At 56.9% G+C, this 25,823-nt stretch overlaps 1 protein-coding gene across 1 annotated transcript in view; it reads right to left on the bottom strand.

Moving 5' to 3' along the window:
* The window catches only part of LOC144948832 (dedicator of cytokinesis protein 9-like), a gene marked incomplete at its 5' end in the record, with an annotated part of 71,846 nt that overhangs the window by 26,701 nt on the left and 19,322 nt on the right, over window positions 1-25,823 (bottom strand). The window contains 20 exons of the mRNA XM_078878483.1: window positions 302-368; window positions 2,538-2,667; window positions 3,180-3,268; window positions 4,782-4,875; window positions 7,762-7,881; window positions 8,770-8,960; window positions 9,256-9,367; window positions 9,488-9,571; window positions 10,370-10,516; window positions 11,200-11,271; window positions 12,112-12,237; window positions 12,476-12,545; window positions 13,044-13,285; window positions 14,766-14,855; window positions 15,370-15,456; window positions 16,783-16,904; window positions 23,675-23,783; window positions 24,007-24,099; window positions 24,466-24,531; window positions 25,147-25,361. Coding sequence (XP_078734609.1) covers window positions 302-368; window positions 2,538-2,667; window positions 3,180-3,268; window positions 4,782-4,875; window positions 7,762-7,881; window positions 8,770-8,960; window positions 9,256-9,367; window positions 9,488-9,571; window positions 10,370-10,516; window positions 11,200-11,271; window positions 12,112-12,237; window positions 12,476-12,545; window positions 13,044-13,285; window positions 14,766-14,855; window positions 15,370-15,456; window positions 16,783-16,904; window positions 23,675-23,783; window positions 24,007-24,099; window positions 24,466-24,531; window positions 25,147-25,361 — 2,326 coding nt within the window. The remainder of the gene's footprint in view (window positions 1-301; window positions 369-2,537; window positions 2,668-3,179; window positions 3,269-4,781; window positions 4,876-7,761; window positions 7,882-8,769; window positions 8,961-9,255; window positions 9,368-9,487; window positions 9,572-10,369; window positions 10,517-11,199; window positions 11,272-12,111; window positions 12,238-12,475; window positions 12,546-13,043; window positions 13,286-14,765; window positions 14,856-15,369; window positions 15,457-16,782; window positions 16,905-23,674; window positions 23,784-24,006; window positions 24,100-24,465; window positions 24,532-25,146; window positions 25,362-25,823) is intronic.

Genomic DNA, 25,823 nt, shown 5'->3' on the forward strand with positions numbered 1-25,823 from the left:
GAGGAACGATGGTCAGAACAACGAGCGGAGCACCGGGCGGCTAAAATGCATCTGCCAGTCATCTCAGGAAATTAACCCAAAACACCTGGGTCTGTACCACGACCTCCTGCCACCAGCGAGTCTTCCACACTTCCCGTGGCCTCAACGTGCACCCAGCCTGGCACAAGCGCCGTGATGATGTCAACGCCACGTAGTGGCGAATAGGGGCTGTTGTTATTGTTGTTTGTGTGGACACGTGTTTCTGTACGGCATACGTATTCTGTCTCAGGGTAGCCTGTGGGCTGCTCTGATTGTTACTCACTCTAGAATCCCGAAGAAGTCCAACATTTCATTGCTGGAGGTCTTCCTCCAATAGTTGAGCAGGGCATCTGTGGGACAAAGACAAAGATTCCCCATGTAGCATCTAACAGACTGTTGGGGCAAGTGTTGTTTGCGAGTAGCACCGATAAAGGCCGACACGGCACACAAGGGAGTAAAAGTTGGTGGCCAGCATCACGCTCGACCGCCTCATTATGTGTGTATGTTGAACTTCTTTCGCGCCGTGCGGAGCCAATCGTGCTAATCGGAGAAGCGGAGGGAGGAAGGACAACAAACTAAACACTAAAAGCACTTCTAAAGAAATGGGTTTTCAACTCAGATTTCAAAGTGGCATAGCTCCTGTGGCTTTCTAATATCGGAAGAAAGAGCGTTCCAGACGGCCGCAGAAACGCATCTGAAAGCACACCATGAAGGACCACTGCCCAAAACCTCGCCGATTACATATCCAGTAATACCTCGTTATTTCGGTATTTGAGCATTCGTAATTGGGGATAATTCGGCATGGCTACGCTTTCGGCATATATAAGGTGTGTTAGCAATTCGCCACGAGCCGAATTTCATTAGCGAACGGTCCAATTTCGGCATGCACGTGGAGAGACGCAGCACGCCACGACCAAAACAACGACTCTGTCTGGTGACGGCACGCGTGGCGAGCGTGGTGAGCGTGGTGAGCGTGGTGAGCGTGGTGAGCGTGGAAAGCGTGGTGAGCGTGGCGAGCGTGGCGAGCGTGGTGAGCGTGGCGAGCGTGGCGAGCGTGGCGAGCGTGGCGAGCGTGGTGAGCGTGGCGAGCGTGGCGAGCGTGGCGAGCGTGGCGAGCGTGGTGAGCGTGGAAAGCGTGGTGAGCGTGGCGAGCGTGGCGAGCGTGGCGAGCGTGGCGAGCGTGGTGAGCGTGGCGAGCGTGGTGAGCGTGGTGAGCGTGGTGAGCGTCAGTGCCGACCCGTCGATTTGGACTTCACTTCGTTGGTGCACTCCGCGCAAGCCAACCCTCTCAGAAATGTCGTCTACACCTACATCGAGAAGTAATAGAGAGAGATTGAAGTATAGATCCATGAGTCTGCGAGACACTTCCAAAGTGTTGGATATAATTGATGCAGGGTGTGTGGCGATGCGTATAGTGCGTGAAGAGTTTGGAAAACAAATGTGGGCAGGAGGCACAGGAAAGTATCATTGGCCATAATTCGGAATATTGGATAATTCGGTAACGCCAGAGCCCAACATGTGTCGAATTAACAAGGGTTTAATATTCTTTGGGTCTTTCGGTAAAGGTACGTAAATAGGTTCACAACACAAGCAATCATTATCCTGATGACGATTGCTTGTGTTGCGATCGAAACGTCGTAGTTTTTTGTTCTTTTCTTTGAACCTATCCAGGTGACTTTACCGTAAGACCCAGAGAATATGAATCCCTGCAGTCACGAAAGCTTTAAGTCAAGGTTTAACAAGGGGTGACTGGATATCGTTCCTCTTCAGGCCACGTGCAGCGTTATTGACGAATATGTTGAGACATTTGGTTAACCGTTTTCAAAAGCTTGTCACGTGCCATTCGGGCAGTAGGTGGTGGTGGGGGAGGCTGGGTAGGGGGGGTAGTGAAGGGAGGGGCTAGGTAGGGGGTGGCTAGGGGAGGGGCTGGATATGGGGTGGCTAGGGGAGGGGCTGGGTAGGGGGGGTAGTGAGGGGAGGGGCTGAGTAGGGGGGTAGTGAGGGGAGGGGCTGGGTAGGGGGGTAGTGAGGAGAGGGGCTGGGTAGGGGGTGGCGAGAGGAGGGGCTGGGTAGGGGGTGGCTAGGGGAGGGGCTGGGTAGGGGGTAGTGAGGGGAGGGGCTGGGTAGGGGGTAGTGAGGGGAGGGGCTGGGTAGGGGGGTAGTGAGGGGAGGGGTTGGATAGGGGGGTAGTAAGGGGAGGGGCTGGGTAGGGGGTAGTGAGGGGAGGGGCTGGGTAAGGGGGTGGCGAGGGGAGGGGCTGGGTAGGGGGTGGCGGGGGGAGGGGCTGGGTAAGGGGGTGGTGAGGGGAGGGGCTGGGTAAGGGGGTACTGAGGGGAGGGGCTGGGTAGGGGGTGGCGGGGGGAGGGGCTGGGTAGAGGGGGTAGTGAGTGGAGGGGCTGGGTATGGGGTGGCGGGGGGAGGGGCTGGGTAGAGGGGGTAGTGAGTGGAGGGGCTGGGTAAGGGGGTGGCGAGGGGCTGGGTAGGGGGGTGACGAGGGGAGGGGCTGGGTAGGGGGTCACCTGGGGGGGCGTGCTTCAGCACGTGCAGGAAGCACAGCAGCAGCGTCTGCACATCCACCACGTGCAGCACGTCCGGCCGCAGCACGAGCGCCGCCGCCTGTGGACGGTGACGCACACCACCACACACACGGCACACACACACGCACACCACACACACACGACACACATACAACACACACACGACACACCACCACACACGATACACACACACACGCCAGCCCACACACACACACGATACACCACACACACACGACACACATACAACACACACGACACACACGCACATGGCACACGCACATGGTACACCACACACACGACACACACGCATGCCACACCACACGACATACCACACACACACACACACGACACACACGCGCACATACGCCACACACACGCACGATACACACGCACAATACACACGCATGCCACACATGCCACACGCACGCCACACACGACACACACATGCCATGAGAGTGATGAGTAGAGTGAGCGTTAGGGCAGGGCTGCAGCTGAAGGAGTCAACTGATCCACGGTGTTGATGATGAGAGATGATCATGAGAGATGATGATGAGAGATGATGATGATGATGATGATTGGTGAGTAGAGTGAGCGTTAGGGCAGGGCTGCAGCTGAAGGAGTTACCTGATCCATGGTGTTCCTGCGTTCGTGGAGGCTCGAGTTGGAGTCGGAGCTCGCGACCGAGAGGCGAGAATCTCCCCTCTTGGCTCCCACTGAAAGACAAAGGTCCCCCGTGTAGCCTTAACAGATTGTCGTGGCAAGTGCTGTTAGCGAGCGCCTATGAAGGCCGGCACGGCACACGAGGGGGTGGGCGGACAGCACCACGCCCGGCCGCCATTTATCTCCCAGGTGGCGGTGTATACACATCGCACCAGCCACTCATTTGAGGCTGAGTCGACCTGGGGGAGAGCCAGGACCAGTTCAAGTAATCGTCACTGTGGTGCTCGCCGTGAGCGAGAATCAAAATCGGGTCGCCGGGTTCGGAGGTCAAATGAAGCAATATTCGAAAACGTTCCCAGTTTCACGTACTTAGGCAGCCATCTCTCCAGCAATGTCTTGATTGTGAAATCCAGCATCGGATTACCCCAGGGTCTTTGAAGACCACGACATCACCACCACCAAGGCCAAAGTAGCTGTGAATAATGCTGTGATCATTCCAACCCTCTTATGTGGTGGTGCTAAAAAACCTGGACCGCCTATCGTAAACACGTCAAATCTCTCGAAATGTTCCATCAATGCTGTCTCAGGAAAATACTAAACGTCGCCTGGGAAGAAAGACGAACTAATATCGGTGTCCTGGATCGATCCAACTCATCCAGCATAGAGGCCATCATCATGATGAAGCATCAACTCAGATGGGCAGGTCACCTTGCGAGGATGAATGGCTTCCTAAGCAAATCTTCTATTCCCAGCTCAGCGATGGATCACGTTGCCCCCGGAGATCAAATGAAGCGTTTCCGTGACAACCTTAAAATGCACCTCAAGCGAAGCCACACAAATCCAAACAACTGGGAAATCCATGCTCTTGATAGACCATCATGGATGGCCAATATTAACAATGGAACTCAGCATTTTGAGGCCAAGCGAAGAGAGTTGATAGCCAGGAAAAGAGCGCGCCACAAAGCAACATACACCAGAGACAGAGACAACAACGAGTGTGAGCTCCAGGATGGAACATCCTGGTGCCCCCCCCCACTGTGCCCAGATCTGCAGGTCACGGATTGGCCTGTTCAGCCATCTCGGGACCCATGGACAGCCAGGTCCACCTCACAACACGGACAAGTTGAGACACATGGAGGGGCATCTTTACTCGACTACGAGGAATCCCAGAAGAATGTAAAGCACCACCACTCCCCCACACATTGATACAAGACAAAGACAAAGATCCCCCGTATAGCCTTAACAGACGGTTGGGGCAAGTGCTGCTAGTGAGCACCTATGAAGGCCGGAATGGCACACGAGGGGTGGGGGCGGCCAGCATCACGCCCGACCGCCTTTGTCTCCCTAGCGGCGATGTTTACACCCCACAGCAGGTACTCATTTGAGGCTGAGTCGATCTAGGGGATGCCCATGACCGCTTCAAGTAACCGTCACTGGTGTTGGCCGTGAACGGGAATCGAACTCGGGTCACCGGCTTCGTAGCGCAGCGCGCTAACCGCTACGCCACCGCTCCCCAAACACAAACACACGCACAGGGAGGTGCACTGCTCACTGAGCTCTGCTCACCGCTCAGTGTGGAGGGGAAGGTGAAGGCTGCCACCTCCAGGGTGTTGGAAGCGCTCTTGGGCAGCGCGTGATTCAGAACGTCTTCCCTGGGGCTCTGCAATTGGCATCACCGTAGCATCAACGTCAACGATGAATGTGTGAAGGCCTCACTGCTGTGTCAAGGCTCCGTGCACAGGAGGGCCCTGCAAGATCCGACGGTATCCCTCCGGTGCTCGCCGAGCTGTACTGGATTTATTTGGATTTAAAGCTTTCGTGACTGCAGGGATTCATCTTCTTGGTTCTTTCCGTAAAGTCACGTAGAAGGGAAATAATAAAATAATAGAAATAAAACATAATAAAATAATTCTCACGACGTTTCGGCCACAACGCAAGGACGGCTGCTTGCGTTGTGGCCGAAACGTCGTGAGAATTATTTTATTGCGTTTTATTTTTATTATTTTATTACTTCCCTTCTACGTGACTTTACCGAAAAAACCAAGAAGAAGAAGCTGTACTGGCTTCCTCTTGCCGAACGAATACGTCAATAGGTGGCACTGATTACACACGAAGTGCTTGCCACAAATGAACCACAATTCCTCGCTGATCTCGTCAAGGCAACCAGCAGCGGCTTTTGGCCGGACATCGAACAAAGGCGATGGTCGCCGCATCGCGTGGCAGAGGTGTGGACTCGAGTCATGTGACTTGGACTCGAGTCAGACTCGAGTCATGAATTTGATGACTTGCGACTCGACTTGGACTTGCATAACAATGACTTTGTCCCACCTATGAGATGTGGACTCGAGTCATATGACTTGGACTCGAGTCAGACTCGAGTCATGAATTTGATGACTTGCGACTCGACTTGGACTTGCATAACAATGACTTTGTCCCACCTATGAGATGTGGACTCGAGTCATGTGACTTGGACTCGAGTCAGACTCGAGTCATGAATTTGATGACTTGCGACTCGACTTGGACTTGCATAACAATGACTTTGTCCCACCTATGAGATGTGGACTCGAGTCATGTGACTTGGACTCGAGTCAGACTCGAGTCATGAATTTGATGACTTGCGACTCGACTTGGACTTGCATAACAATGACTTTGTCCCACCTATGAGATGTGGACTCGAGTCATGTGACTTGGACTCGAGTCAGACTCGAGTCATGAATTTGATGACTTGCGACTCGACTTGGACTTGCATAACAATGACTTTGTCCCACCTATGAGATGTGGACTCGAGTCATGTGACTTGGACTCGAGTCAGACTCGAGTCATGAATTTGATGACTTGCGACTCGACTTGGACTTGCATAACAATGACTTTGTCCCACCTCTGTCGCGTGGCACTTTCAGATGCGCTTCTGTGGCCGTCTGGAACGCTCTTCCTTCCCATGTTAGGAAGCCACTGGGGCTATGCCACTTTTAAATCATCTAGATTGAAAACTCATTTCTTTAGAACTGCTTTTTATGTTTAGTTTGTTGTCCTTCCCCCGCACCTCCAATTTGCACGGTTGGTTATGTACGGTGCGAATGCAGTTCAACATACATTAATAACGACAACAATAATAGTCAGAGCCAATGACAATGGTTTATTAAGGCAAGCGTCACTGAGTGGGGCTTTGTTGTTGAGGTCTTCTGTATGTTTACCAATGTCTACCTCTCCCCTCTCATCTCACTCGGCTCCCCTCCACGCACTCTCCTACCTCTCCCCTCTCATCTCACTCTACTCCCCTCCACACACTAACCTACCCCTCTCATCTCACTCTACTCTCCTCCACACACTCTCCTACCTCTCCCCTCTCATCTCACTCTACTCTCCTCCACACACTCTCCTAACTCTCCCTCTCATCTCACTCTACTCTCCTCCACACACTCTCCTACCTCTCCCCTCTCATCTCACTCGGCTCCCCTCCACGCACTCTCCTACCTCTCCCTCTCATCTCACTCTACTCCCCTCCACGCACTCTCCTACCTCTCCCCTCTCATCTCACTCTACTCCACTCCACACACTCTCCTACCTCTCATCTCACTCGGCTCCCCTCCACGCACGTTCCTACCTCTCCCCTCTCATCTCACTCTACTCCCCTCCACGCACTCTCCTACCTCTCCCCTCTCATCTCACTCCACTCCCCTCCACGCACTCTCCTACCTCTCCCCTCTCATCTCACTCCACTCCCCTCCACACACTCTCCCACCTCTCCCCTCTCATCTCACTCTACTCCCCTCCACGCACTCTCCTACCTCTCCCTCTCATCTCACTCAGCTCCCCTTCACGCACTCTCCTACCTCTCCCTCTCATCTCACTCAGCTCCCCTCCACGCACTCTCCTACCTCTCCCTCTCATCTCACTCCACTCCCCTCCACGCACTCTCCTACCTCTCCCCTCTCATCTCACTCCACTCCCCTCCACACACTCTCCCACCTCTCCCCTCTCATCTCACTCTACTCCCCTCCACGCACTCTCCTACCTCTCCCTCTCATCTCACTCAGCTCCCCTTCACGCACTCTCCTACCTCTCCCTCTCATCTCACTCAGCTCCCCTCCACGCACTCTCCTACCTCTCCCTCTCATCTCACTCCACTCCCCTCCACGCACTCTCCTACCTCTCCCTCTCATCTCACTCAGCTCCCCTCCACGCACTCTCCTACCTCTCCCTCTCATCTCACTCAGCTCCCCTTCACGCACTCTCCTACCTCTCCCTCTCATCTCACTCAGCTCCCCTCCACGCACTCTCCTACCTCTCCCTCTCATCTCACTCCACTCCCCTCCACGCACTCTCCTACCTCTCCCCTCTCATCTCACTCTACTCCCCTCCACGCACTCTCCTACCTCTCATCTCACTCGGCTCCCTTCCACGCACGCTCCTACCTCCCCCCTCTCAATGGCTAGCCAAAAGCTGCTGTGATTCAAATCTCTGGGGATCGTGGTGATGGCTTTGGAGGCTTCTCCACTGCACTGTGGAGGCTGGTAGAGCCTGGTGCTGCTGCTGCTGCTGGTACCGGCTGTGGGATGGGGTTGCTGTCGGAGGTGACCACCGCCTGGAAGCACATGCGGGTGTAGTTGTCGTGCAGGATGGAGAGGATCGGCAGGTACAGCATCGCCACACGGGATTGCTGGGCCTGCAAAAGACAAAGATCACCCGCGTAGCCTCAACGGACTGGTTGGTGCAAGTGCTGCTCAGTGAGCAGCGGCTATGAAGGCCTGCACGGCACACCGGTGGGTGGGTGGCCAGCACCACGCCCGACCGCCTTTAATTTTACACACTGAACCAGGTACTAATTTAAGGCTGAGTCGACCTAGGGGAGGCCCAGGACAAGTTCAGATAGTGCAGCGCATTAACTGCTGCGCCACCGCTGAGTTTGCAGACACACACAACTATGTGATGGGAACGTCACCACAGTGCTTGCGCCAGGCTAGGTGCACTTTGAGGCCGTCACGTGACACGTAAACGTCTCTCGCTGCTGGCAGGAGGTCACGGACACAGACCCAGGTGTTATGGGTTGACCGATGTGCCAGCCTAAGTGCAGGACGTCACGACACAAACTCAGGTGTTATGGGTTGGACTGATGTGCCAGGCTGGGTGCAGAAGGTCACGGGCACAGACCCAGGTGTTATGGGTTGACTCCTATGCCGTGCTGGGTGAGTGAGCGAGCGTGAGGGCGAGCGAGCGAGCGTGAGGGCGAGCGAGCGTGAGGGCGAGCGAGCGTGAGGGCGAGCGAGCGTGAGGGCGAGCGAGCGTGAGGGCGAGCGAGCGTGAGGGCGAGCGTCAGAACGAGCGTGAGGGCGAGCGAGCGAGCGTGAGTGCGAGCGAGCGGGGGAGGAGCCCTCGAGCCGGAGCGCGACTCGCGGCCGCTCACGAGGCTCGCCGGAACAGCAGCGACCTCCCGGTGACCTTCAATGCGAGAGACACGGAACCTCGCCGCGTGGGCCTGGGTGGTGGCGGCGGGGGGGAGGTGGCGGGGGGGGGGGGGCGGTGCGGTGGCGGCATGAGGACGACGCCGACTCACGGGCTGCGCGTAGCGGTCGTCCAGCGAGTGCTTGGCGAGCAGCGAGCGCACCACCCCGAGCGCCGCTCGTCGTGACGACTCGCCCCCCAGCGTCTCCCCCGCCGCCACCGCCGCCTCGCGCAGCAGCATCCCGGCCAGCACGCGGCGCCGGCAGAAGTCGTCGCCCGCGCGGAACTCCCACGGAGCCAGCACTGGGAGGGGGGGGGGGGTGGGGGGGGCGGCGGGGGAGGGGGGGGAATGGGGGGGGGGGTATGGTTGAGATGGGGGGGATACGGGAGAGACGGGGATAATGATGATGGGTATCGTCATTAAAACATTTCCCAAGCTCTGTGTTTTGCGGTTATTTTTCGACGCGGGACGTTGCCCGCGATGCCGAGCGAGCCTAATGACGACCGCCCCCCCCGCCTGCCCCCCCCCCGCCTGCCCCCCATCCCCCGCCTGCCCCCCACTTAGGCGAGCGGTGCGAGGCTCCGGCTGCCCCCCCACCTTGTGGGCGCTGCGCTGGTCCGGGCTCCGCGTGCACCGGCAGGTTGAGCGGCACGTAGTGCTCGTAGTTGCACACGATCTGCAGGAACTCGATGCGGAAGTCGAACGTCCTCTGCGGTGACGGCACGACGGAGACGGTGTCAGCTGGGGGGGGGGGGGCGGGAGAGGGGGGGGGGCGGGAGAGGGGGGGGGGGCGGGGGAGGGTGGGGGGGTGGTGGAGCGACGGTCTCACCTTGGAGTCCATGATGGGGAAGCTCGTGATGTAAGAGTTGATGAGGCGGAAGACGAATCCGCGGTCCATGAGAGTGAAGCAGCGCTGTGGGGGGCACACGCGGTCTCGGATCGTCACCGCGGCACTGGAGTCACGGGGTTAAGGTGCAGCCCTGCAATTCCCTGCTCACGCCGCGTGCTCGGGGATGTGGCCTACATCAGATGGGGGCTCTAAAGAGCACCACTTTCGAGGGTATGGAGACGCAGTGAAGGTGATGGAGACGCAGTGAAGGTGATGGAGACGCAGTGAAGGTGATGGAGACGCAGTGAAGATGATGATGAAGGATAAACAGTGAAGATGATGGAGACGCAGTGAAGATGATGATGAAGGATAAACAGTGAAGATGATGGAGACGCAGTGAAGATGATGATGAAGGATAAACAGTGAAGATGATGGAGACGCAGTGAAGATAATGATGAAGGATAAACAGTGAAGATGATGGAGACGCAGTGAAGATGATCGAGACGCAGTGAAGATGATGATGAAGGATAAACAGTGAAGATGATGGAGATGCAGTGAAGGTGATGGAGACGCAGTGAAGGTGATGGAGACGCAGTGAAGGTGATGGAGACGCAGTGAAGATGATGGAGACGCAGTGAAGATGATGATGAAGGATAAACAGTGAAGGTGATGCAGACGCAGTGAAGATCATGGAGACGCAGTGAAGATGATGGAGACGCAGTGATGATGATGATGATGAAGGATAAACAGTGAGGATGCAGTGAAGACACTGATCACCACGATGACGATAAGACACAGGGCGACGACGACGGAGACGCAGCGATGATCACGGCGACGCAGCGGCGGCGACGACGGGCACGCGCACAGGGAAGCGCCACTGACCATCAGGAAGGCGGCAAGGCTGACGTTGGCGCTGCGAGCCTCCTCGCCCGTGTCCCGGTGAATCCTCGGCACATGCTTGCTCAGCTGCGTCACCATCGAGTCGAGGTTGCGGTGGAACGAGGCCGGGAAGCGCTCGCTCCGCTTCAGCTGCGACGCGCGCGCGGGCAAACACAAGTAGGGCGCAGCGGTTCGGTGCCGAGATCGGCAGACAAGCCACCGCCTCCGGCGTTGCGGTGAAGCAGCCTCGCTCAGGATGACGGGGGTGGCCGGGTAGCGGCTCGGAGAAGGCAAAATGCTGAGCCGCCGCCGCTGGCGGTTAAGGACCTCGAGGTTTCAAACATCCGCGAGTTTATCCAATCAGAACCGGAATGTTTATTCGCAGGAGAAATCCGTTTAGCTGTGAAGGCGCTTTTCGCACAGATGTGCAGTAGGGGCACGGGGTCAGATCGTCACAGCGACAAACGATACGAAAACAGGGAGAAGTAAAGGTAAGCACATCACTAAACACATTTAACAACAAATATTTTAACCAGGTAAAGCCCAGCGATAGCTCAACGAAGTGGCTTACCACGTGGACGTGTATAGCAGCAGCCAAATGCTCTAGAGAATCTATGAACCTAAAGCAGAGATGAAGGGGGGTAGGGTGGGGGGGGATCTCCATGTTCGTTCATGTCGACCAGCAGCCGTGGGTTTCACATCGGGGTGACCGAGCCGGACGATTGCGTGTGGAGTAGCTGAGTGGGGGGGGGGGGGGGGTTATGAGGAGTAGTGAGTGATGAGGGGGTTATGTGGGCCGAGGTGTGACCGCGAGACGCTCGTCAGCTGCTTACCGACAGCCGCTGGTTCTCGATGACGTGCTGAGCCATGGACTTGCTGATGATCCCGAAGAAAAACCACAGGTGCTGTTGGACACGGAGGAGAGAAGTCAAAAGGAACACCGTAAGATACAGTGAGCGAGTGTGGGTGAGTGTGGGTGAGTGTGAGCGAGTGTGGGCGAGTGTGAGTGAGTGTCAGTGTGAGCGAGTGTGAGCGAGTGTGGGTGAGTATGGTGAGTGTGAGCGAGTGTGGGTGAGTGTAGGTGAGTGTGAGCGAGTGTGGGTGAGTGTGGGCGAGTGTGAGCGAGTGTGGGTGGGTGAGTTTGAGCGAGTGTGGGTGAGTGTGAGCGAGTGTGGGTGAGGGTGGGTGAGTGTGGGTGAGTGTGGGTGGGTGAATGTGAGCGAGTGTGGGTAATTGTGGGTGAGTGTGAGCGAGTGTGAGTGAGTGTGGGTGAGTGTGGGTGAGTGAGGGTGAGTGTGGGTGAGTGTGAGCGAGTGTGGGCGAGTGTGGGTGAGTGTGGGTGAGTGTGAGCGAGTGTGGGTGAGTGTGGGTGAGTATGGGTGAGTGTGGGTGAGTGTGGGTGAGCGTGGGCGAGTGTGTGTGTGTGGGTGGAAGCAGTAGTGTCGCGGTTAGCGCTACGCTGCGCTACGAACTTGGCCACCCGGGTTCAATTCCCGCTCACGGCCAACACCAGTGACGATCATCTGAACTTGTCCTGGCCCTCCCCTAGGTCGACTCAGCCTCAAATGAGTCCGTGGTGCAATGTGTAAACATCGCCACCAGGGAGACAAAGGCGGCCGGGCGTGGTGCTGGCCACCCACCCCCTCGTGTGCCGTGGCGGCCTTCATAGGTGCTCGCTAACAGCACTTGCCCCTACAGTCTGTGAAGGCTACACGGGGGATCTTTGTGTGGCTGGGCGAGCGTGCCTTCAGCAGCTTGCTGTTGAGCTGCTGGTCCACGGAGGAGCCGAGAAGCAGCTCCATGGTCCTCACGAGCTCCTCGTGCGTCGTGCGGCCACTCTGCTCGTCCCACGGCTCCGCCTTGAACACGTACTGCGAGCACGAGGCCATCGGCACCGTCGTCATCACCATCGTCATCACAACCGTCTCCATCGTCATCATCTCCATCATCATCACCACCACTATCATGTTCATCATTGCCGTCATCACCAGCATCATCATCACCAAACATCACCATTGTAATAGTCACCATAGTCATCGCCATTGCCATCATCATCATCACGACCATCGCGGCTTCTGTGCATGCGGTGAGTGGCAGGCGCATCCTCACCCGAGTGTACGAGTGCAGGTGGTGGTCCTGCTCCTCCTCGTGGCACCGGTCCACAAAGTGCACCAGGAAGCTGCGCGGCCACACACACGGCACACACACATGGTACACACACACACGGCACACACACGCGGCACACACACACACGACACACACACACACGGCACACACACACGCGGTACACACACACGCAGCACATACACACACACGCGGCACACACACGCGGTACACACACACGCAGCACATACACACACACACGGCACACACACGCGGTACACACACACGCAGCACATACACACACACACGGCACACACACGCGGTACACACACACGCAGCACATACACACACACGCGGCACACACACGCGGTACACACACACGCAGCACATACACACACACACGGCACACACACGCGGTACACACACACATGGTACACGTGCATGCAGCACACACAGACACGGCACACAGACGCGGCACACACACGCGGCACACACACACGCGGCACACACACACACGCGGTACACACACACACAAATGGCCCATTACTGAGTGACCCATTACTGAGTGACCCACCCATTACCGAGTGACCCATTACTGAGTGGCCCATGACTGAGTGGTCCAGTGAAAATCAGTGGCCCATTGACGAGAGGCCCATTACCGAGTGCCCCAGTGTAGGTGAGTGGACCATTGCGGAGGAACCTGGTGGTGGTGAGCAGAATCTCCTCCTGGGCGGTGAGCGTGAGCAAGCGGAAGAGCTGTGTGAGCAACGTGGGCATGAAGCTGATCATGGCGTGGCCTTCGATGGCGTTGAGGCTCTGAGAAGGGTAAGTGAGGTGAGGGCAGAGCGGTGGGGAGGTGAGGGGAGAGATCGCAACATCACTGCAACATCCGACATCTCCACAAATTACCACCAGCCACGCTGCGAACTCGGGCCAAACGAGTTCCATCCCTGGCCGCAGCCAACGTCGGTGGCAGGTGAATGATATCTCAACCGGCGTTTTGACCCCCTGCTCCGTCAACTGGGCCTTCAATGAGGACCCGGCATGAAGTTCAATAATCGGCACAGTGGGAGAGGACGATGAGCGGGTGCGGTGCTGACTGCACCACGAAGGCCTCGATAGACCCCCTAACTACACCACGCTGTGCCCATGCAAGGCCCCAATAGGCCGCTAGCTACACCACGGCGTGCCCATGCAAGGCCCCAATAGGCCGCTAGCTACACCCGCTGTGCCCATGCAAGGCCTCAATAGGCCGCTAGCTGCACCACGCTGTGCCCATGCAAGGCCCCAATAGGCCGCTAGCTACACCCGCTGTGCCCATGCAAGGCCTCAATAGGCCCGCTAGCTACACCACGGCGTGCCCATGCAAGGCCTCAATAGGCCGCTAGCTACACCACGGCGTGCCCATGCAAGGCCCCAATAGGCCGCTAGCTACACCACGGCGTGCCCATGCAAGGCCTCAATAGGCCGCTAGCTACACCACGGCGTGCCCATGCAAGGCCCCAATAGGCCGCTAGCTACACCACGGCGTGCCCATGCAAGGCCCCAATAGGCCGCTAGCTACACCACGGCGTGCCCATGCAAGGCCTCAATAGGCCGCTAGCTACACCACGGCGTGCCCATGCAAGGCCCCAATAGGCCGCTAGCTACACCCGCTGTGCCCATGCAAGGCCTCAATAGGCCGCTAGCTGCACCACGCTGTGCCCATGCAAGGCCCCAATAGGCCGCTAGCTACACCCGCTGTGCCCATGCAAGGCCTCAATAGGCCCGCTAGCTACACCACGGCGTGCCCATGCAAGGCCTCAATAGGCCGCTAGCTACACCACGGCGTGCCCATGCAAGGCCCCAATAGGCCGCTAGCTACACCACGGCGTGCCCATGCAAGGCCTCAATAGGCCGCTAGCTACACCACGGCGTGCCCATGCAAGGCCCCAATAGGCCGCTAGCTACACCACGGCGTGCCCATGCAAGGCCCCAATAGGCCGCTAGCTACACCACGGCGTGCCCATGCAAGGCCTCAATAGGCCCGCTAGCTACACCACGGCGTGCCCATGCAAGGCCTCAATAGGCCGCTAGCTACACCACGGCGTGCCCATGCAAGGCCCCAATAGGCCGCTAGCTACACCACGGCGTGCCCATGCAAGGCCCCAATAGGCCCGCTAGCTACACCACGGCGTGCCCATGCAAGGCCTCAATAGGCTCTGGCCAGTAAGCCCTTCCTCTCGGCAGTACATAACGCTGCACGGGGGACGCGCGTGTGCATGCGTGCGTGCGTGCGTCTGTGCGTAGCGCGCACCTTTATGGAGTTGAGCAGGTCTCTAGGTGCGGTGAGCGTGCCGTACTTGGTGAACTCGCACTGCTGCATGAAGTTGTGAAGATATTGATCCTGTGCACGCAAACATCATGGTCGGTTATCGTATGTGCACAACGTGTGTGTGTACATGTGCGCTACGAACACGGCGACCCGAATTCGATTCCCGCTCACAGCCAACACTGGTGACGATCATCTGATATTGGTTCTGCAGGGGAAGGACAACAAACTAAGCAGAAAAATTCTACTGAGTTTATATTTAAAAGTGCATAGCTCCAGTTGCTTCCTAATATCGGAAGGAAGGGCATTCCAGACGGCCGCAGGAGTGCATCTGAAAGGGCGCGATACGGTTACCGTCTTTGTTGGATGCCTATGTACACATGTTGTATGTTTGTCGAACTTCTTTCGCATTGTACATAGCCAACCGCGCTAATCGGAGGTGCCGGGGATTTAAAAAACGGGCTCGGAAGGTGTTTACTGTAACTTAAACAGCGCTAAGGCGTTCGCGAGGCCGCCTATACGGCCGAATGAAAGTGTGGACTGCCGCACGCGTGGCAGGGAAGTGCGTGAGCCCCGAGCGTGGCCACACCTTGGTGTAGATGCTGGAGACGAGGTGCGTGCTCACGGTGAGGAGCCTCTTCCCTCCCTCCACCCACTTCACCTCCGGGCCCACAAACTGCACAGAGACAGCGACACAACGACAACAGCAACAGCCGTCACCACGACGCTCCTGCCAGGCCGGGTGCGCCCACGGGAATTGTAGAACAGCTCTCTGCTGGCAGGAAGTCACGGGCCAGAACCGGGTGCCATGAATTGACTGACTGAGATGACCGGCAGATGCACTGCCTGCGCTCCCCAATGTGCCAATTCTCTGCGTATTATCCGCCCGGCGCTCCGCTCGTGTTGAGCTCATCGTTACGTGTGCTTGTTCCTTTGGATATGATGCATGGCATTGTGGTGCATAAGTTATCTCTCCAGCTGTCTGGTTATGGCAGGCAAGAGTTTAATATCCAACACATACAATAAATATATCCCTCCTTGCACCCCTCCACTGGAATCAACTTACCCTGCACATCGAGCAGCACTGCCCATAGACTCAACAATGCACCATAGACTCAACACTGCCCATAGACTCAACAATGCACCATAGACTCAACACTGCCCATAAACTCAACACTGCCCACAGACTCAACACTACCCATAAACTCAACACTGCTTATAGACTCAAAACTACCCATAGACTCAACACTTACCAAAGACTCAGCACTGCACCATACCATCAGCACTGCACCATAGACTCAGCACTGCCCATAAACTCAACACTGCCCATAGACTCAGCACTGCCCATATACTCAACAATGCACCATAGACTCAACACTGCCCATAGACTCAACACTGCCCATAGACTCAACAATGCACCATAGACTCAACACTGCCCATAAACTCAACACTGCCCACAGACTCAACACTACCCATAAACTCAACACTGCTTATAGACTCAAAACTACCCATAGACTCAAAACTTACCAAAGACTCAGCACTGCCCATAAACTCAACACTGCCCATAGACTCAGCACTGCCCATAGACTCAACACTTACCAAAGACTCAGCACTGCGCTATACCATCAGCACTGCACCATAGACTCAGCACTGCCCATAAACTCAACACTGCCCATAGACTCAGCACTGCCCATAGACTCAACACTTACCAAAGACTCAGCACTGTGCTATACCATCAGCACTGCACCATAGACTCAGCACTGCCCATATACTCAGCACTGCCCCTAGACTCAACAATGCACCACAGACTCAATACTGCCCATAAACTCAGCACTGCCCATAGACTCAACACTACCCATAGACTCAACACTTCCCAAAGACTCAGCACTGCACCATAGCATCAGCACTGCACCATAGACTCAGCACTGCCCACAGCTGTTGGAGGAGGGCGGAGGGAGAGGAGGGTGAGAGGAGGGGGCTAATGTCGTGCGGGAAGCGCTACCTTGCCGAGGCCGATGTTCTGGCAGGAGAGGTACCCGGCGGGCAGCGTGACGCTCACGGCGAGCTGGGAGACGCCGGTCCGCACGCGGCCCTCACGCAGCAACGGCAGCCACGCATAGCCCACTGTGCACAGCGCACGGGGGGGGGGGGGGCGCACACATGATGCTTACAGCACATGGAGCTCACAGCAAAGCACACAGTGCAAACAGCTCACCGTGCTCACAGCACATGATGCTTACAGCACCCAACACTGACACACGGCATGCTGACACACAGCACTGACACACGGCATGCTGACACACAGCACTGACACACGGCGTGCTGACACACAGCTCTGACACACGGCATGCTGACACACAGCACTGACACACGGCATGCTGACACACAGCATTGACACACGGCATGCTGACACACAGCACTGACACACGGCATGCTGACACACAGCACTGACACACGGCATGCTGACACACAGCACTGACACACGGCATGCTAACACACAGCACTGACACACGGCATGCTGACACACAGCACTGACACACGGCATGCTGACACACAGCACTGACACACGGCATGCTAACACACAGCTCTGACACACGGCGTGCTAACACACAGCACTGACACACGGCATGCTGACACACAGCACTGACACACGGCATGCTGACACACAGCACTGACACACGGCATGCTGACACACAGCACTGACACACGGCATGCTGACACACAGCACTGACACACGGCATGCTGACACACAGCACTGACACACGGCATGTTGACACACAGCACTGACACACGGCATGCTGACACACAGCACTGACACACGGCATGCTGACACACAGCACTGACACACGGCATGCTGACACACAGCACTGACACACGCAATGCTGACACACAGCACTGACACACGGCGTGCTGACACACAGCACTGACACACGGCGTGCTGACACACAGCACTGACACACGGCGTGCTGACACACAGCACTGACACACGGCATGCTGACACACAGCACTGACACACGGCATGCTGACACACAGCACTGACACACGGCATGCTGACACACAGCACTGACACACGGCATGCTGACACACAGCACTGACACACGGCATGCTGACACACAGCACTGACACACGGCATGCTAACACACAGCTCTGACACACGGCGTGCTAACACACAGCACTGACACACGGCATGCTGACACACAGCACTGACACACGGCATGCTGACACACAGCACTGACACACGGCATGCTAACACACAGCACTGACACACGGCATGCTGACACACAGCACTGACACACGGCATGCTGACACACAGCACTGACACACGGCATGCTGACACACAGCACTGACACACGGCATGCTGACACACAGCACTGACACACGGCATGCTAACACACAGCACTGACACACGGCATGCTAACACACAGCACTGACACACGGCATGCTAACACACAGCACTGACACACAGCATGCTAACACACAGCACTGACACACGGCATGCTGACACACGGCGTGCTAACACACAGCACTGACACACGGCATGCTGACACACAGCACTGACACACGCAATGCTGACACACAGCACTGACACACGGCATGCTAACACACAGCACTGACACACGGCATGCTGACACACAGCACTGACACACGGCATGCTGACACACAGCACTGACACACGGCATGCTAACACACAGCACTGACACACGGCATGCTGACACACAGCACTGACACACGGCATGCTGACACACAGCACTGACACACGGCATGCTGACACACAGCACTGACACACGGCATGCTGACACACAGCACTGACACACGCAATGCTGACACACAGCACTGACACACGGCATGCTAACACACAGCACTGACACACGGCATGCTGACACACAGCACTGACACACGGCATGCTGACACACAGCACTGACACACGGCATGCTGACACACAGCACTGACACACGGCATGCTAACACACAGCACTGACACACGGCATGCTAACACACAGCACTGACACACAGCATGCTAACACACAGCACTGACACACGGCATGCTGACACACGGCGTGCTAACACACAGCACTGACACACGGCATGCTGACACACAGCACTGACACACGGCATGCTGACACACGGCATGCTGACACACAGCACTGACACACGGCGTGCTAACACACAGCACTGACACACGGCGTGCTAACGCACAGCACTGACACACGGCATGCTAACACACAGCACTGACACACGGCATGCTAACACACAGCACTGACACACGGCATGCTAACACACAGCACTGACACACGGCATGCTAACACACAGCACTGACACACGGCATGCTAACACACAGCACTGACACACGGCATGCTAACACACAGCACTGACACACGGCATGCTAACGCACAGCACTGACACACGGCATGCTAACACACAGCACTGACACACGGCATGCTAACACACAGCACTGACACACGGCATGCTAACACACAGCACTGACACACGGCATGCTGACACACAGCACTGACACATGGCATGCTAACACACAGCACTGACACACGGCATGCTGACACACAGCACTGACACACGGCATGCTAACGCACAGCACTGACACACGGCATGCTAACGCACAGCACTGACACACGGCATGCTGACACACAGCACTGACACACGGCATGCTAACGCACAGCACTGACACACGGCATGCTGACACACAGCACTGACACACGGCATGCTAACGCACAGCACTGACACACGGCATGCTAACGCACAGCACTGACACACGGCATGCTGACACACAGCACTGACACACGGCGTGCTAACACACAGCACTGACACACGGCGTGCTAACACACAGCACTGACACACGGCATGCTGACACACAGCACTGACACACGGCATGCTAACACACAGCTCTGACACACGGCATGCTAACACACAGCACTGACACACGGCATGCTGACACACAGCACTGACACACGGCATGCTGACACACAGCACTGACACACGGCATGCTAACACACAGCACTGACACACGGCATGCTGACACACAGCACTGACACACGGCATGCTGACACACAGCACTGACACACGGCATGCTAACACACAGCACTGACACACGGCATGCTGACACACAGCACTGACACACGGCATGCTGACACACGGCATGCTAACACACAGCACTGACACACGGCATGCTGACACACAGCACTGACACACGGCATGCTAACACACAGCACTGACACACGGCATGCTGACACACGGCATGCTAACACACAGCACTGACACACGGCATGCTGACACACAGCACTGACACACGGCATGCTAACACACAGCACTGACACACGGCATGCTAACACACAGCACTGACACACGGCATGCTAACACACAGCACTGACACACGGCATGTTGACACACAGCACTGACACACGGCATGCTGACACACAGCACTGACACACGGCATGCTGACACACAGCACTGACACACGGCATGCTGACACACAGCACTGACACACGCAATGCTGACACACAGCACTGACACACGGCATGCTGACACACAGCACTGACACACGGCGTGCTGACACACAGCACTGACACACGGCGTGCTGACACACAGCACTGACACACGGCGTGCTGACACACAGCACTGACACACGGCGTGCTGACACACAGCACTGACACACGGCGTGCTGACACACAGCACTGACACACGGCGTGCTGACACACAGCACTGACACACGGCATGCTGACACACAGCACTGACACACGGCATGCTGACACACAGCACTGACACACGGCATGCTGACACACAGCACTGACACACGGCATGCTGACACACAGCACTGACACACGGCATGCTAACACACAGCACTGACACACGGCATGCTGACACACAGCTCTGACACACGGCATGCTAACACACAGCACTGACACACGGCATGCTGACACACGGCATGCTAACACACAGCACTGACACATGGCGTGCTAACACACAGCACTGACACACGGCATGCTAACACACAGCACTGACACACAGCATGCTAACACACAGCACTGACACACGGCATGCTGACACACGGCATGCTAACACACAGCACTGACACACGGCGTGCTAACACACAGCACTGACACACGGCATGCTAACACACAGCACTGACACACGGCATGCTAACACACAGCACTGACACACGGCATGCTGACACACAGCACTGACACACGGCATGCTAACACACAGCACTGACACACGGCGTGCTAACACACAGCACTGACACACGGCATGCTAACACACAGCACTGACACACGGCATGCTGACACACAGCACTGACACACGGCATGCTAACACACAGCACTGACACACGGCATGCTAACACACAGCACTGACACACGGCGTGCTAAGACACAGCACTGACACACGGCATGCTAACACACAGCACTGACACACGGCGTGCTAACACACAGCACTGACACACGGCATGCTAACACGCAGCACTGACACACGGCATGCTAACACACAGCACTGACACACGGCATGCTAACACACAGCACTGACACACGGCATGCTAACACACAGCACTGACACACGGCATGCTAACACACAGCTCTGACACACGGCATGCTAACACACAGCACTGACACACGGCATGCTAACACACAGCACTGACACACGGCATGCTGACACACAGCATGCTAACACACAGCACTGACACACGGCATGCTAACACACAGCACTGACACACGGCATGCTGACACACGGCATGCTAACACACAGCACTGACACACGGCATGCTGACACACAGCACTGACACACGGCATGCTAACGCACAGCACTGACACACGGCATGCTGACACACAGCACTGACACACGGCATGCTAACACACAGCACTGACACACGGCATGCTAACACACAGCACTGACACACGGCATGCTGACACACAGCACTGACACACGGCATGCTGACACACAGCACTGACACACGGCATGCTGACACACAGCACTGACACACGGCATGCTAACACACAGCACTGACACACGGCATGCTGACACACAGCACTGACACACGGCATGCTAACACACAGCACTGACACACGGCATGCTAACACACAGCTCTGACACACGGCATGCTAACACACAGCACTGACACACGGCATGCTAACACACAGCACTGACACACGGCATGCTGACACACAGCATGCTAACACACAGCACTGACACACGGCATGCTAACACACAGCACTGACACACGGCATGCTGACACACGGCATGCTAACACACAGCACTGACACACGGCATGCTGACACACAGCACTGACACACGGCATGCTGACACACAGCACTGACACACGGCATGCTAACACACAGCACTGACACACGGCATGCTGACACACAGCACTGACACACGGCATGCTAACACACAGCACTGACACACGGCATGCTAACACACAGCACTGACACACGGCATGCTGACACACAGCACTGACACACGGCATGCTAACACACAGCACTGACACACGGCATGCTAACACACAGCACTGACACACGGCATGCTGACACACAGCACTGACACACGGCATGCTAACACACAGCACTGACACACGGCATGCTAACACACAGCACTGACACACGGCATGCTGACACACAGCACTGACACACGGCATGCTGACACACAGCACTGACACATGGCATGCTGACACACAGCACTGACACACGGCGTGCTGACACACAGCACTGACACACGGCGTGCTGACACACAGCACTGACACACGGCGTGCTGACACACAGCACTGACACACGGCATGCTGACACACAGCACTGACACACGGCATGCTGACACACAGCACTGACACACGGCATGCTGACACACAGCACTGACACACGGCATGCTAACACACAGCACTGACACACGGCATGCTAACACACAGCACTGACACACGGCATGCTGACACACAGCACTGACACATGGCATGCTGACACACAGCACTGACACACGGCATGCTAACACACAGCACTGACACACGGCATGCTAACACACAGCACTGACACACGGCATGCTAACACACAGCACTGACACACGGCATGCTAACACACAGCACTGACACACAGCGTGCTAACACACAGCACTGACACACGGCATGCTAACACACAGCACTGACACACGGCATGCTGACACACAGCACTGACACACGGCATGCTGACACACAGCACTGACACACGGCGTGCTAACACACAGCACTGACACACGGCATGCTGACACACAGCACTGACACACAGCATGCTAACACACAGCTCTGACACACGGCATGCTAACACACAGCACTGACACACGGCATGCTAACACACAGCACTGACACACGGCATGCTAACACACAGCACTGACACACGGCATGCTAACACACAGCACTGACACACGGCATGCTGACACACAGCACTGACACACGGCATGCTGACACACAGCACTGACACACGGCATGCTGACACACAGCACTGACACACGGCGTGCTGACACACAGCACTGACACACGGCATGCTGACACACAGCACTGACACACGGCATGCTAACACACAGCACTGACACACGGCATGCTGACACACAGCACTGACACACGGCATGCTGACACACAGCACTGACACACGGCATGCTGACACACAGCACTGACACACGGCATGCTGACACACAGCACTGACACACGGCATGCTGACACACAGCACTGACACACGGCATGCTGACACACAGCACTGACACACGGCATGCTGACACACAGCACTGACACACGGCATGCTAACACACAGCACTGACACACGGCATGCTAACACAACGCACTGACACACGGCATGCTAACACACAGCACTGACACACGGCATGCTAACACAACGCACTGGAGGAGGAGGAGGTGGAGGGGGCGAGCGCTCTCACCTTCGGCCTCGGCCGTGTCCCTGCGCTTGCCCAGGTCGCAGCTGATGTGCGAGAAGGTGAACAGCAGGTGATGCTTGCCGTGCAGGTGAACCGGCAGCTCCAGCTTCACCTGGGCACAGGGAGACGACGCCCGGCGCACCGCGGGTGAAGCTAGCGAGCGACTATTTTACGTCAGGACGCGTCGTGAGAACAGCTGACAGAGGAGACATTGAGCAGCATAGTGGAGGTCGAGAGAAGGCGAAATGGGCAGCACCCCCCCCGCCACCCCCCCCCCGCCACCCCCCCCCCGCCCCCCCGGCCGACGACTGTGTAACAAGCATGACGGCACTGACCTCGTCACAGAAGTCGGGGCACTGCTGGTGGTGCAGGACGGCCGTGTTGGCGCTGCTGATGAACGCCGGCTGCCCTGCCTTGCCGTAGATGCACTGCGCCGCAAACACAGACGCCACGGTGGCCAGGAGATGTTAACTACCTCGCCTGGTACGCAGGAGGTCGTGGGTTTGATCCCTACCCTGGCGCCTGCTGCTGTATATTTGGAGTTTGCGGTGTCTCTCTCTCTCTCTCCCCGCGGTCGCGTGGATTTATCTCCGGGTCCCTCCGGTTTTTCTCTCCACATTTAGAATCAACACCACTCGTTTGAGAGTGTTTGGCTGCTGTTCTCTAGGGTTTGGGGTTGCGTCACGCTGCCCGCGGTCACCGCCGCTGTGCGTGAAAGCGGTGACGCCACCATGGTCGCGAGCGATGGGGGTGGGCGGTGGGAGGGTGTGGGGGGGTGGGGGGGACGATCGCACCTTGAGCGGCAGTGTCCCTTCTTCGTCCGAGTCCCGGAACTCCACGTGAATGGCGATGTTCCTCGCCTGCACGTCGCACGGTCACGGGGTTAGACAGCGGCAGAGCTACAATCCCGTGAGCACCAGAGGTCGCAACCGGGTACCCGATACCCGTACCCTACCCAATACCCGTACCCTACCCGATACCCGTACCCTACCCGATACCCGTACCCTACCCGATACCCGGCTACCCGTACCCGGCCGGGTATCGGGTAGGGTACAGGTAACCCGTATGCGGCCGGGTACGGGTATGGGAACCCGTTTGCGACCCTGGTGCGGCCGGGTACGGAATCAAAACCCGTTTGCGACCTCTGGCGAGCACCCCTCCCTCCCCCATCCCATGAGCCCCCCCCCCGCTTCCCATGAGCCTCCCCCCTCCCATCCCGTGAGCGCCATCAAGAGGGGCGAGCTAGGAGAGTGCGTGCAGTGGAGTTAGAGCGAGATGAGAGAGGAGGGGAGAGGTAGCAGAGTGGAGCTCGTGGAGAATCTTGAAAGACGGCGAGCGAGATCTTGACATTGCAGGCGGCGCGGGCTGCCTAGCGCACAGGCTGCCTAACGCGCGGAGGAGGAGTAGGTGCCTGGGGTTCCGTGCGGCGACGCAGCCTCCGCAGGTCCGCTCCGAACGAGTCGACGGGGACTCACCTTGGGGAAGATCTTCTGCGCGTCGTACTTGAGTCGCTGCGGGTACACGTAGAGGCGGTTGGCGTACTCCGAGTAGGGGTGAGCGTGCCGCGCTGTCTCCGCCGGGAAGTCGTCCACCTCCCGCACGCACGGCCGCTTCCCGACGCCGCCGTTGCTGCCGGTCTCCGAGAGACGCCACCCGGCCGTGACGGGCGACAGCCCCGGTGTCAGCATGTCTGAGGGACCAGACATCGGGCCGTGGCATCGTTGTTGTTGTTGTCGTCGTCGTCATCTACATCATCGCGATCTAAACTAAAACTCAACTGTTTTATTTTACTAGCTTTAACCCACTGAGCTCTTTTTCAAAAGCGACCTGACCACAAATTATAGCTCAATGAAGTGGCTTATCGCGTGGACATTTACAGCAGACAAATACTCTGAATGCACATTGATTCTAAATGTGGAGGGTAAAAACCGGAGGACCCGGAGAAAAATCCTCGTGGCCACGGGGACAGAAACGCAAACTGCAAATATACAGCAGCAGGCGTTTGGTTCGAGATCGAACCCACGACCTCCTGTACACCAGGCGAGAGAGTTAACATCTCTTAGCCACCGTAATGATGATAAGAGAGAGAGACACACAAACTCCAAATATACAGCAGGCGTTTGGGTCGAGATCGAACCCACGACCTCCTGTA

Source organism: Lampetra fluviatilis, chromosome 51 (genome assembly GCF_964198595.1).
Source record: "Lampetra fluviatilis chromosome 51, kcLamFluv1.1, whole genome shotgun sequence".
Taxonomy (NCBI): Eukaryota; Metazoa; Chordata; class Hyperoartia; order Petromyzontiformes; family Petromyzontidae; genus Lampetra; species Lampetra fluviatilis.